The sequence below is a fragment of the Pseudoliparis swirei genome, chromosome 19, assembly GCF_029220125.1.
Source record: "Pseudoliparis swirei isolate HS2019 ecotype Mariana Trench chromosome 19, NWPU_hadal_v1, whole genome shotgun sequence".
Taxonomy (NCBI): domain Eukaryota; kingdom Metazoa; phylum Chordata; class Actinopteri; order Perciformes; family Liparidae; genus Pseudoliparis; species Pseudoliparis swirei.
Window position 1 is genome coordinate 20,286,031 of NC_079406.1, and position 13,088 is coordinate 20,299,118.

General features: G+C 40.9%; 1 protein-coding gene across 5 annotated transcripts in view; it reads right to left on the reverse strand.

Annotated features, from left to right (window-relative positions):
• The window catches only part of diaph2 (diaphanous-related formin 2), a 389,710-nt gene that overhangs the window by 239,169 nt on the left and 137,453 nt on the right, over nt 1-13,088 (reverse strand). For 4 of the 5 annotated variants that reach the window (XM_056440255.1, XM_056440252.1, XM_056440251.1 and 1 more), the window contains 5 exons: nt 12,502-12,620; nt 11,154-11,218; nt 10,297-10,401; nt 6,154-6,216; nt 3,376-3,735 (listed from right to left, as the gene is read on the reverse strand). In XM_056440255.1, the coding sequence (XP_056296230.1) occupies nt 3,376-3,735; nt 6,154-6,216; nt 10,297-10,401; nt 11,154-11,218; nt 12,502-12,620 (712 nt within the window). The remainder of the gene's footprint in view (nt 1-3,375; nt 3,736-6,153; nt 6,217-10,296; nt 10,402-11,153; nt 11,219-12,501; nt 12,621-13,088) is intronic. The other variant, XM_056440253.1, reaches the window with a different exon arrangement.

The following is a 13,088-nucleotide window of genomic DNA, read 5'->3' on the forward strand; positions in this document are numbered from 1 at the left end:
AAAAAGCTGTCCCTAAGTTAAAAACAAAATATATTTAGGTGATTTCCACTTCAAATATGACATACTGGTGAAAAGCAGGTAATACAATATGTGGGGGGAAAGAAAGATCTGCTTTTGGTGATGTTTTAGGAATTAAAACAAGCTTCTAAATAGGTGATTAATTAGTGTTTTTAGTTTGAACTGAGTCAGATAAAAAAATATATAAAAATAACCTCTACATTGGATCTTACTCAACTTGTTCAAAGGCCAGCTAATTACTCATCTGAGATTCAACAGAAAACCAGAGCCTGTTTGCTTTTGCTTACAGATGTATTAACAATAAATTAAATTACTTTTGAAAGAAAAAGTGTTGCTCCCTGTATTTGCCTCACTGAAAAGAAAACCTGCCAGCCAAGAAACCAAGAAATGCTATTAGCTTCATCATGCTACCATCCTGCTCAGTTGTGGTCTTCAACTTGAGTGTCATCTTTCTAACAAGGGAGCACAAGTTGACAAAGCCGTGGCATACAAGGACTCCCTATTGCTCCAGAGGGCTTCAAAGAGGATATCTGCAGACTCTGAACTGCAGAAGAAAGACTCTTTGCTGAAAACCTTTATCAACTTGGCAGCTACAGATGAAAACAAATGTCATCCATAAGCTTGTTAATTCCGACCAACCTGCGGGATCCAATGGCTCATCCTCTGTTGACTTGATTCCACATGTTACTGAGACCACACAAACGCTGATGACCTTGTTGCTGCCTTTACACGGTGCTGGAAAGCATCTATATCGCTTCAACTCTGACAACCAAAAGACTTTCTGGCCAAATTTGAGTGAAAAGTTTAACCATATCTTGGGTGTGTGTGTGTGTGTGTGTGTGTGTGTGTGTGTGTGTGTGTGTGTGTGTGTGTGTGTGTGTGTGTGTGTGTTTGTGTGTGTGCTTTACAAAACATTTGTAAATGATTTTCAAAGAAATAAACAATAAAAGCATTGTGAATGAATGACATTTGTAAGTACGCACAGCAAAGTGGGGAGTCCTTCCAGTCCTGCAACCGCAAGGTAGTCGGTTTGATCCCCACTATCCTCATTATTTGCATGTCAAAGTGTCCATGAGCAAGTCACTGAATCCCCAGTTGCTCCCCGGGCGCTTCACTGCAGCCCATTGCTCCTTAATAACTAAGGATGGGTTAAATGCAGAGAATACATTTCATATATGTATATAGCTATATGTAATATTACAATAAGAGTATGTCTTCTTCTTGAAAGAAAAAATTGTGTTTGTTTGTGAGAAAAAAAAGAAGCTAAAACTTAACAAAAGAAATGTTTAACAACATTAAATGTTGAGGTATGTGAGGAGTGCGTGCAAAGCAACACAACAAAACAACCCTGACCAAAATAAAGATGTCATGGCTGACAGAGATGAGTTACAACTTGAGATCATTAACTATGTTGAGCTTAAAAATGAGTCTCATGGGGCTGTCTGCGACATTTGCTATTTCCTTCATCCCATTATAGCCGTGCTGCCATTTGTTCTGCCGTTCCCATATGATTACAGATAACCTTAATTAGCACGGCAAGATTATTAGCATTTTCTGTTTTATGGGGAGACCATATAAAATGTCACGATTCCCGTTTCTGAAATTAAAAACTAAACAGCTAAAACTAAATTGTTTATGTCTTGTTTATTTTGGCACTTGGAGGGTCCCAAATGTATTCTTCACTAGTAACTTTCCTTGGGAATCAATGACACACAAATATGGAAGTACATGCAGGAAAGGAATAACTTGATCTAAAATGCATTCAGCACTTAAACAAAGCTGGCATTTCCCGATGTGTGTCTGAGCTGTGTTTCCCCAAGTGGCAGCCTTGTGCTGCTCCTGACTGAGAAATCCTCCCCTTCACATTATGTGTTTGGAGGACCTCTAATTTACAAAAAAAATAGTTATACTGTTTTCCAATTACATGCTTCCCCCACTGAGTGTGAATATGTCGCTCTAGCTCCGGTACGGATCAGTGTATGTATTCTATTTGCATGTTTGTCAGTACGTAAGTAGTCATCAGCTGTGCACAGGTGATGCAACAAATCATTAACTTTTAGCTGCCCTCTTAGCTTCATTTGAAACTGTGTTGTCACGTTTCTCCTCCTCATCAAATTGCTTTAATTCCTGCTCTTGTCCAACATGTATGTGGTAGAGAAAAATAGGGGAGGTATTACAAATAACAAGTATCTTCTTCCTCCAACCAAATCATAGTTGCTCCTGGCACTCCCAGACTTCCATCTGCTGCACACAGAGAAGACAGACGACTCGTGTCCCACTTAATCGACACAAGAGACACAGATTGTTTTTCCTCAGGTGGTTATGAAATCGCCAAACTACAATTCCTGTGGAGGCAAGGTCAATGCACCTGAATATTAACCTTTGTACAATGGGCATTTGCATGTCACCTCATGCACACAATTTTTTGGTGCACAACCAAGTAGTTCATGCACAACAAAAGGACGAATGCTGTTTAAAATATCACAAAGCACCATCAGCCCCACCTGCACAAAACAACAAAATAAATTGTAGTTTTTCCTTCTGATATTGACTGCTTTCTTGTTGATGTTTCATACTGCTCTGATACCATCATTAACTTCACATCTCGGAACACAAACACCCACACACTGAGAAGCATTTTTAAACATGGCATTTTAAGTTGTTGAGAAATGCCACCTGCAATAGTCAGTGTTGACTTTATTTCTTGTTAAATAAATAATGTATTCCAAAAAAATATATATATATATTTATATTCCCATTTGTTAACGTTCTTTAGAAAAGATAACTCCTTCAACACAGTGAAAAGTCACTTCAAAAATATGTTTCCAATTTAACGTTTGGTTCAACTAAAACCATCAAACACAATGTAACGTGATGTCAAAAGAACTAGTCCGAGGTTGCTGTCAGTAATTGAAGACAAAGGGCACACGAGCATTGGCAAATAATCATTAAATTAGCGGCTAGAAGTCTCGAGGCAACGGATAAATGTTCTATGGTAAAATAGAGCAAAAGAATTGTCCTATTGAAATTGTATTCAAACGTGATGGAGCCGTCCAGAGTCCAGTCTTCATTCAATTATAGCAATTGTGCAAATCCAAGGACATTTGAGTAATGACAATTGTTTACTGTAGAACTTTGTGAAATGGGTGCTGGATGTGGAATATGTAGCCTCTGACTGCGCGGTTGCTTGACGAGATTACATTGCTGCAGTGCATTTGAATTGAGCTCCGTTTGGTTCCGATCCTCAACATCACATCTACTTATTGGGTAGCTTGACTTCAAGCCATTATTTCAGTATTTTCCTGACAGTCTTAAATCACCAACATTATCAGTCAACTTGGGAATTTGTTTCCATACCTTGGTCCAGTTCACCCTCTTCATCACGGTTTCAGGGCTGTAGGTCTTCTTGGGCTCCAGTCCATAAGGCAGCTTGATGACAGGCAATGGAGGTGGTGGAAGCCCACCTGGGCCCCCGAAGAAAGGCGGAGGGGGGGGCCCGCACCCAGGGGGTGGTGGAGGAGGCGGAGGGCCTCCGCCAGGAGGAGGAGGCGGTGGAGGTGGTGGTGGAATGCCAGTGTGCCCAGGGAGAGGAGGGGGAGGAGGAGGAGGTGGGGGAGGACAGCCACCAGGTGGAGGTGGAGGAGGAGGTGGTGGTGGAGGAGGCCCCACTAGGGGTGGTGGAGGTGGTGCTCCAGCTGAAGTTGGACCCGCTGCTATCTGCAAATAGAGGGTAGAAATGTTAATGATGGCCTACAAATCAAAACATTGATTCATTGATTTCACTAATAGCCATATTTGTGTGTTTTTTCTGTGCCAGTGAGGAACCATTTCTGTGCTGTGAACAACGTTTTACTGCCTGCACTTTAGTATCTTAGTAACTTGCCAAGGGCTCTGACTGTCAGCAGAGCATGAGTCAAAAACATAAACCACAGGAGGAGGCCATGTTCTCTGCGGTTTTCATGTCTTTACTAAGCAAAGAGATCACGATCACCAACCATTTTCTAGATGTTGCCAAGTTAACTTTTGTGTTTTTCTATAAACAGATCTCTACCACAGAATGTGGTCCTTTTGAAAACTATTGGAGTAAATAGAGGAGGAAAATTGTGTATTTTTGACCAATTGAACTGTCAAGGTAAAAATAAATCTTCAGGTTTCAACAGCAGTACTGAGTTCATCAATTTCAGCAGACATGTGATTAATAATCATACAGCCACAAAAAGGCAGATCAGCTGAAGCTTGGTTATAGTTGCTTATTGGAGTCACAATTCATCTTTACACCACTGGTGATAAACACATCCAGTTTTATGACAACACTACAGGAATTATATTGCAACAAAGCCATGCTATATATGGAGAGTTGTAAATTGGCCAAAATGTCGGCTCACCGTATACATTGATCGGTAGATATGCATGTAAATATTAAGCTGTTGGAGAAAACACATGTCACTAACGACTGTTTTAATGTACAATAGACACAAATGTTGCTTTCCCATCAACTCTTCATCATGAGTCCTCACAATGGCATACTAATAAACATTAGACAGGAACGTAATTAGACCCCATTGACATTTATGCACTGTTGCACAAACCACGTATCGAGGTAGTCAATAATAAGGCCATCGAAAAATGTTTGAGAGAAAAAAAGTTATGCAAATTCAACTATTACAAGACACCTGCAATAAGACGGGGTTTGATCTTTGAAGGTGATTAGATGCCGGCTTTTTCCAAAAAGCATTTCCACTCGCACTTCTCATTTCCACACCCAATTCCCCACAATGTGCTTTTGCCTCACTCACTTGATTGCGTGCGTAAAATGTAATTGGCTTCATATTTAAAGACATTACGTTGTGTTTCATTACATAATGGCATGGTGGATTGTTTATGAGGGCCAAAATTAGGAAGGCGGTCTGCAAGGAGCTTCTTGCACAGAAAGCCCAGAGCGCTGCAGTGAAAACCCACATCCAATGATTACGTGTCCGTCAATCTCGAGCCCCCCGTGGCCCGCTTCCTCTTTTAAGATTAATATGAGAGAATGCGGGCAAATTAGCTGCTAAATTAGAGCGCAGTTGTTTCCATACTGAGTGGCCTTACGAGTCTCTCTCGCTCTCTCTCTCTCTATCTATCTACCCAGTGTTTGTACTGAACCCTTGGGATCCAATACCATTACTACCGGCTTCTTCGTCTTCAGATACCAAAGAAAACATCCAATAAAAAAAGAGATCCATATGTTGTCAAATGTATAATAATTGTGTATTTTGACTTAAAATGATAACCTCAGTTGTATACTAAATTCTGATCGGACAATATCAGACTTTATGTGCGTCGTAACTACTGTAAGTAGCTCATACATGTACAGTATGCCCGTATCTTACAAGTGTCCGAATCTGAACTAGCAAATAAAATACAATGAATATAGGTTGAATAATACATTCGGCATCTTGTGACTAAGAAAAACTACACAAACATATATATGTACAGAGACTCGTAGAAATATATATTGTGTTTCTCGCCAGCTTGTGAAGGTCTCTTTTAAGGCCTTTCATCTGATGTTACTTTAGATCACATCTGGAGCTCTGTGTATAGTAGAAAACGGGACTAATATGAAATAACCATCCAATTTTGATTTAAATAGTCTTCCGGACTCAATTGGGAGATCAGAGTGGCAGGGAATCAACTCTAAATGCTATTTGATTAAATCGGGGCCCCAACCTCATCTCTGATACTGCAATTCAATCACCAAGTGTTTACTCGTGAAAATTGCATTAAACAGGCAGGATTTGTGAGCAGTTAAACACAACTACAGAGTTTAACAATACTTATCGTAATGGAATAAAAAGAAAGTTGTGTTCAAACGTATTTCAGTTTGAAATAGGTTTCAACTTGCAAGTCAGTTAATATATATATTCAAATAGGACAATTTAAAGGTGATTCAAAACATGTAATGTATAATATGGAGTGGGACTCGCATGCAGAGAGAAGGACAGATCGGACAAAAGATCAGTTCAATAATCAGTGTTCTTTCCAAAAAAAGATGTAAAGCACCACACTCCAATTCATTCAATATATAACTGGGATTTGCAGGTGATTAAATGTGTACATTGGTTTAAGGTCCGAGAATACAAGGAGGATACCCACCTTGGCTTCAGATTCACTGATGAGTCTCTGAGCCTCTTTGAGGTTGTCTCTTTCAATAGTTAACTGTGTTAACACACACACAGACACACACAAACCACAGACGCACACAATGGGAACACACAAGTCACAACAGACACAGAGGGCAACAGAGAGGCACAAATCGGAGGGGGGTGTTAGAGAGACAGAGAAGGAGAACTCTAGTACAATGGAACACAGTAATCACACCAAACACAGAAAAAGTTTGAAAAGAGCCGGGCAAAGGGGATGTCCTTTCAACAGTTAATGACGAATACAGTGTTATATTCCCATTTTGTCTGAATGAGCTATTTGATGTACAAAAGGCGTACTGTACTTTTACACCTAAAATAAGATGTAATCTGCCTTCAAAAGAACATCAGTGTAGTGCACTGACTGCAACATAAAAGGACCAAGGCACAGCATCACTGACAGTTGGTGCACCTTCAAAATCCTTCTTACATTTCCCTTTTCTTCTTTTCTGAGATTGTAAAATACATTTCAAGTTAACACTCTCAGATGTGTGATGGGCACCGATTTCTCTCTGCAGTTTTAGAAATGTACCCTTTTGCTTTGATATTTCTCCGTGTGACCTTGTCAAAAGAAGAAGGATGGAAATGTATTGCACAGGAGGAGAAATGCAACATTATTATGAAGAGATTCCTCGAGAACACCTCTTACCATGAATTGTAGAGAACTGAATCTTGAATGGTGGTAATGGAAAAGGAGATAGATACTTTTAGCAGGGTGACTTTAAAATAATCTTAATTCTGAAAAAAATTCAGGAAATGGTCGTAAAGTGGAATATTTAAAGCAAAGAAACATGGTGTTGTATTTCCATCCTCAGAGGATTAAAGGTTAGAGGTGTGGAGTTGTTTCATCTTTAAAGAACCAGCCTCAGAGATTCACAGCAGCACTAGTCCAGCACGTCTTGCTCTTCTGACCACCATTTCTGTCAAACTGGTAATGTAGGGATGCATGTACAACACATTTCAATGACAGTGAAATTGACTGCACCTATCTTTCCGCTGAACAACTGAACTGGCTCTATCTCATAACAGCAAAGCACACGTTATAAGAGTGACTCGATTGTGAGTTTTCCTATCATAATCCGTCAAGTCAAATTCTGTAATCAGTCAGGGCGGAAGGCAGCCTGAGAGAAAAAGAGAAAGAAAGTGGTCCACGACACCTCCAGCTCCTCTTGGGGCCGAGCGGGGTCAGCTACAAGACCGCCAGGTTGTTAAAACCTATTAAGGGGATGGCCCAGAGTGCTCCAATGTACCACTGCAGTGCTACATAATTCATCACATCCAGATTCAATGAATACCTTCCTTCCCTTTTCGCCTGCAAGCAAGGGTTTGGGGAAGGGTGGATGATTTCCACTTGTTTCGATTCCTCTGTCCTTTGTTGATGTTTACAGGCAGTACAGTACCTCCACTCAACTCAATCGGGGGCTCATCAAACAGGCATCTTGTTACAACGCCAAAGGTCCCAGACAAAGACACTCATTAAATGTGTTGCTTCATAAACAAGGTGAGGAGAAGCGACTCAGGCATGCATGTGCTTTAATATCTGAGAGGAATTCTGTCTGCGAGATGAAAGGTTAGCGTGAGCTCTCCCTTCATTCACATTCAGCAGAACGCCGTGATGGCACAGCAGCTTTGATGGACAAACTGAGAGCGAGTCCTCGCGGCGATTTAAAGGTCCTGCGCCCTCACAGTTAATGGTCTTCTGCAACACTGTGTCAAACGTGAATTAGTTTTCGAAACACATCCTGCCAGCCTCTAGTCTCCCTGAAGTAGCAGAACCACTCCCATCTGAGAGGACGACGCGGTTGTTTTGGTCATTGCTGGGGGTGGCAATCGAAAAGGTCTCTGTGAACACCTGCCTAACATAAAAAAAAGAGGAGATAACTGAAGTGTTATTACAGGACTAGCATAGATTAGAAGACAATTTTGTTTCTTCTCCAATTTAGCCCTTACAGCCCCAACATTGACTCTGATTAAGAATGAATTAACATGTGAGGCCAGTGAAAATGGACGACACTTTGCATAAACCTGCATATTTAATAAATATATTCACATTCAAAGTATATATATGCTCAATAGTGTATCCATTTTGTGCACAAACATAATTCATGTCAAGATACAGAGGGTATATTTGTATGTCCTCATGGTAGCCTCATGCAGGTTTGCACAAATGTGTGACATATTTTCCTGCTGAGGTTAATGTCTGTGGATGTGTGACTCTCCAGCAGTAACGGCTCTTTGAGGAGCATTGAGAAAAACAGAGGCAAAGAGGGCTCGACTCTCCAGGGCTTCCCTGCTCTACACTACCTGTTAATGCACCACAGACAGTCAGTCAGTCAGTTGATCTACAGAAGAAGGAGTGCCTGCCAGGGGAGGGTGAGGGGGAAGGTGTGTTGTGGGGAAGAAAACACTTGGAAGCAACGTAAAAAAAAAGCCCCAAGAAGGGAAAGAGGGCAAGCAAAGGTAACACAGACTGCCTAATGCTTTCATTTTTGGAAGGAGATGGAAGAAGCAAGGAGCAAGGGAGGAAGAAGGGCGAGGAGGCGGAGCAGGTGGAGAGGAGCTTTAGACTCTGACGGTCTCGTTAGAATAATCCGGAATGCGACAGCGTATGAGGTGCAAGCGCCAGAGCTACACACGGGTTAAGTAGGGCTGCGTGATTATTGTCAAAATAATAATCGGGATTATTGTTCATCAATATTTTGATAACAATTATTGCTCACGAAATATTTTGTATTCATTGATTTTAGAGAGAAGCTATTCATTTATTTTAATTTGACTGCTTCCTATGGCAGCTGGATTCTCGCAATTTTTCGAGATCCTGCGAGAATCTGTGTAACAAACTATCTGGCAGCTCAGGTTTCTACATTCCTCGTTCATCTAAATATGACACCCACAGTGCATCTCCTAGAAGTAAGATACGAATACAATTTCACCAAAACGTAAGCACTGCTTCCACTTTCACACTGCTAATTAACACATATTTGCATTAAAATAACATTTAAAAAAGGTTATTTTTCACCTAAATATTGTGCATTTTAATTTTGCCCGTCTGCTCTCGGCATATTTCTCATCGAATCGGTATTGCAGCCACAATATTCGAGAACGTTTTTTCAGTTGGCCGCTGCAGGACAACTCCCCCAAAGTAAAGCCGAAACAGCTCGATCGCCACCCCGAAGCAAAGTTTTCTATTTTAAATGTCAACATCGCAGTTAATCGCGTTCATTAAATTGCAGGAAGCCAACACCTTGATAGATTGATTCATTGTGCAGCCCTTTTCTCAGAAAAAAAAATAGTGGGCGACTTTGGCAAGAACGAGAGCCAAAGCTTGTACGACATAACAACATTTGTTTTGGATCGATGAACCGTCGCAAGAAGACTGAAGCGAGAGTGATGCTCGGACCACTGATGCAGGTGCAGTTTATCAGAAGCAACCAGAGATACATGTTTGAAAGATAAAGCAAAATCTGATATAAATGTAGCTATGCCATCTTTCAGTGCTGGTTTTTTATTAAATTCCCTAAGCAGGGAAGCCAACTGCCCTTCTGTCCCAAGGCAGGGCTAAAGCATTTTGAATTGGGTTAAGAGGGAAATAGCAGTCATTGTCTGCGCTCAAAATGGAGGGTTTTGACTGGGAAGAAATGATGTAGAGAGAAAAAAGAAATGCAATCCATCTCTGTGATGATAGAATTACATAGGGAAAGCTTCAATAGAGCAATTTGCTCATATAAAGAGCTACAACTTAAGAAGGAGATTGACCCCTTATTAAATCAAATGTTCTTGCATGGATGATATCTCCCACTTACGGCAGCAGCACATCTGTAAGTGAGGTGGAAAGCTATCCTTCTGAACAAATCACCCCTTTTCTTAGTGGAGACATTACTTCTCATCGCTTTTTCATTCTGTATGAGATTGTATGAGATATTTTTTTAATATATTTATAAAAAATAAAAAATAAAAACGTTTAAGAGAGCTTCTGGACGGACACCGTTTCTCTCTCTTTTTTTCCAAAACTCTAAAACTACAAAATACAAGGTAAAGGAACCCTGGAGGAATGCAACACTGTTTTGCAGAGTGAGGTTTCTCTGTATGAATTTACCTGGGACTCCAGAGCCTGGATCTTCCCCTCCAGCTCTTTGATTCTATCTTCCTTCTTTTGAGACTCGGCCTGGGCCTCCTGCCGTGCACTGAACTCCTCATCAAACTGCAAGAAAAGAGACACAAGTAGGTTTACGTGCACAAATCAAGATGGATGTAAACACACAGGTTGGTGAGCGGCACATTGTCTCCGGGGAAAAGCCACAGGGCACATCAGAAGACACCAAAACATGCCGTTGTATACTCTCTGGACAATTTCTATTCATAACTCCCATGGCTCTCGAGCCCCGTTGTATCGTGTCTTTGTTTGCGGCCCGGCTTTCATGCATGTTGATGGACATAACCTTTGCAGAAACCAAGCCATGTCGCTACAATGACTTCACAGGCCCAGCAGGGTACGTGGTGGGATGATGGGACTGGACTGTGAAGAAAATAAACCATCCAGGTCCCCCTGGTGTCCCCAGACTCTGGCAGTGAAGCTCCTTAAGATACATTTAAATAGTGTACGAAAAATGCAGGAGGTAAAGTTTGAAATGTGCAGTTGTTTTATTTCTCTCATCAAACTGAAAAAAAACAATCAAGCACACAAATGAATCGATTCAATGATTATTTAAAGGAAATACGAGATAAAGAGGGAAGGAGCTGGCACATAACTTAACTCTGTCCCAGCAGTGTGCACAAATAAGTATACATCAGAGCCCGGGCATTGATTCCTGTAATGCTGATACGGATCATGTAGCGTCACACCCAAGTATTGATCAGGGCATGGAAAATCAATAGCTTGTCTGGGAGCTCAGAGGAAGGAAAAAACGAAGCCGGCCAACCAAAGGGGGGTTGTTGGGGTGATTAATGTCTCACCTTTTTGGAGTACTCTGCAGCCTTCTGCTCACTCTCTTCTACTTTGGCTTTATCCACACACTGATCTGCAAGACAAGAAAGCCAGTTACAAGGCACTTCAGAGGCGCGATGAGCATCATTAGCTCCTCATGTGGCATTTTCAATTAGACCTAGGACTTGTTCCTCGAAGTACATTAGAGCGCCTGGGACTGGAAGTGTTTCTTCAAAAGTCTGTAGGATCTGTAAGATGTTTACAACTGAAGATGCTCTTGGAAATGGTTATAGCACCAAAACATGCCAAGTGTGTTTTGAGGAGGAAAAGCAGCCCTCGAGCGAGTAATTGATCTCGACGGTTCATGATTTATCAGTCTATGATTACATACTATTTAAAGTACATATCTATGTATTTTAAGATGTGATGCTTAATTAATTAGTGGACATACGTATAAGTCGATAAAAGACGCAATGCAAAAGTAATTGATTATTAAAACAACTAAATAAACATGTATAAAGTCTTCTCTCAGAAAACAGTAACACATGTGAAGCGTTGGCAACTAATGCAACTGCTGCGTTGACCTTGTGAAACTGTATTTTCATGATCATATACAGCAAAATCATACTAAGCAACTCTTGGCTCGTGCAGATATGCTAATATTTCCCCTCTTGCTCATTTTACTCTCACTGACAGGGTGTCCCTAAATAGTGGGTGTCATCCACTAAAGTTATGAGCCGTTATCTGTAAAACAAAACACATCCTTGAAAGTTTCTCATCAACTGATTACATCTCAGTAAAGTGAGTGACAAAACATATTCACTGCTGCATTATTCCACTGTGGATAGGTTGAGAAAAATTGTAATGACCCTTTGTTGGCAAGTTACAGAACGGTTAGTGACACCATAGAGAGACACAGAGTTGTATTATTTATTGTCTCTGTTTGACAAAAAGTCCTCATTAGTAATGCAGTGTAAATGGATGTTTTCTCTATGAATCCATTGGCATGGCTGACGACTGAGCAACTGAGGTAAATTACATTTAAAATAAGTCTAAACAAGCCAAAATCATTTGACCAAATGTAATGTATTATTCATCGATAATAAGATGACCCATCTTATATGTCAAGCCGCTGCAGGTGTGTGTCAGAAGAACCTCAGGAGGCTCGGGAGGATAATGAGAATGACTAAGGTACCAAAACATGTTCAGCATCAGTGCCTCCTGCCGCACAGAGTTTAAAGAGAAACAAACTGATCTTGAGGATGATTGTAGGATATATGAACCTGAACTTTCATTTCACATTTTAGACTTTTGTCAACACGTTTTAAATTAATGAGTGAAGAATTATGTCGCAAATGTTTCACTTCATCCAAGTACCAATCAGATGGGTGAAGTCCACGTCCAATCTTTTACTGTAGCCGAAGTCGGGGTCCATGCCATTGCGATGCAGGACCACCTGAGACACGCATTCTTCTATCACCTTGTAATACTGAGGCCTGAGGGGTCAGAAAACATAAAGCAGAACAATTAGACAAGCCACAGGACAAATATGACTGACATAAACTCTACAAGGCTAATTAAGCAGTAATTATTCCCTCATACAAGCTAGAGGTCACAAAATGCCATGTCAGAAACTGAGCTGCTGGAGAAAATAGGAATCCTATTAAATGTGATCACTTGCTTCAGCGCAATCATGAAATTAGCAGATTAATGTGCACACGGAGCCCAGGTCTGTGTTGATCTGTCCACTTCAAGGTGACAGACGGTGGCCGAGGCTACGCTTGCCCTCTTGCCGAATTTGCAATCATCTTTGCCAATTAGAGCAACCATAAAAAGTGAAATGTAAATCTAATCAGTGTAATGTGTGTAATTGAAAGCACAATGACCAGGAAAACATGTCAGCCAGTTAGGAGTGTGACTGAGTACCCGGTGTTGTCGAGCAGGGTGTCTGGATCAGCCTGAGA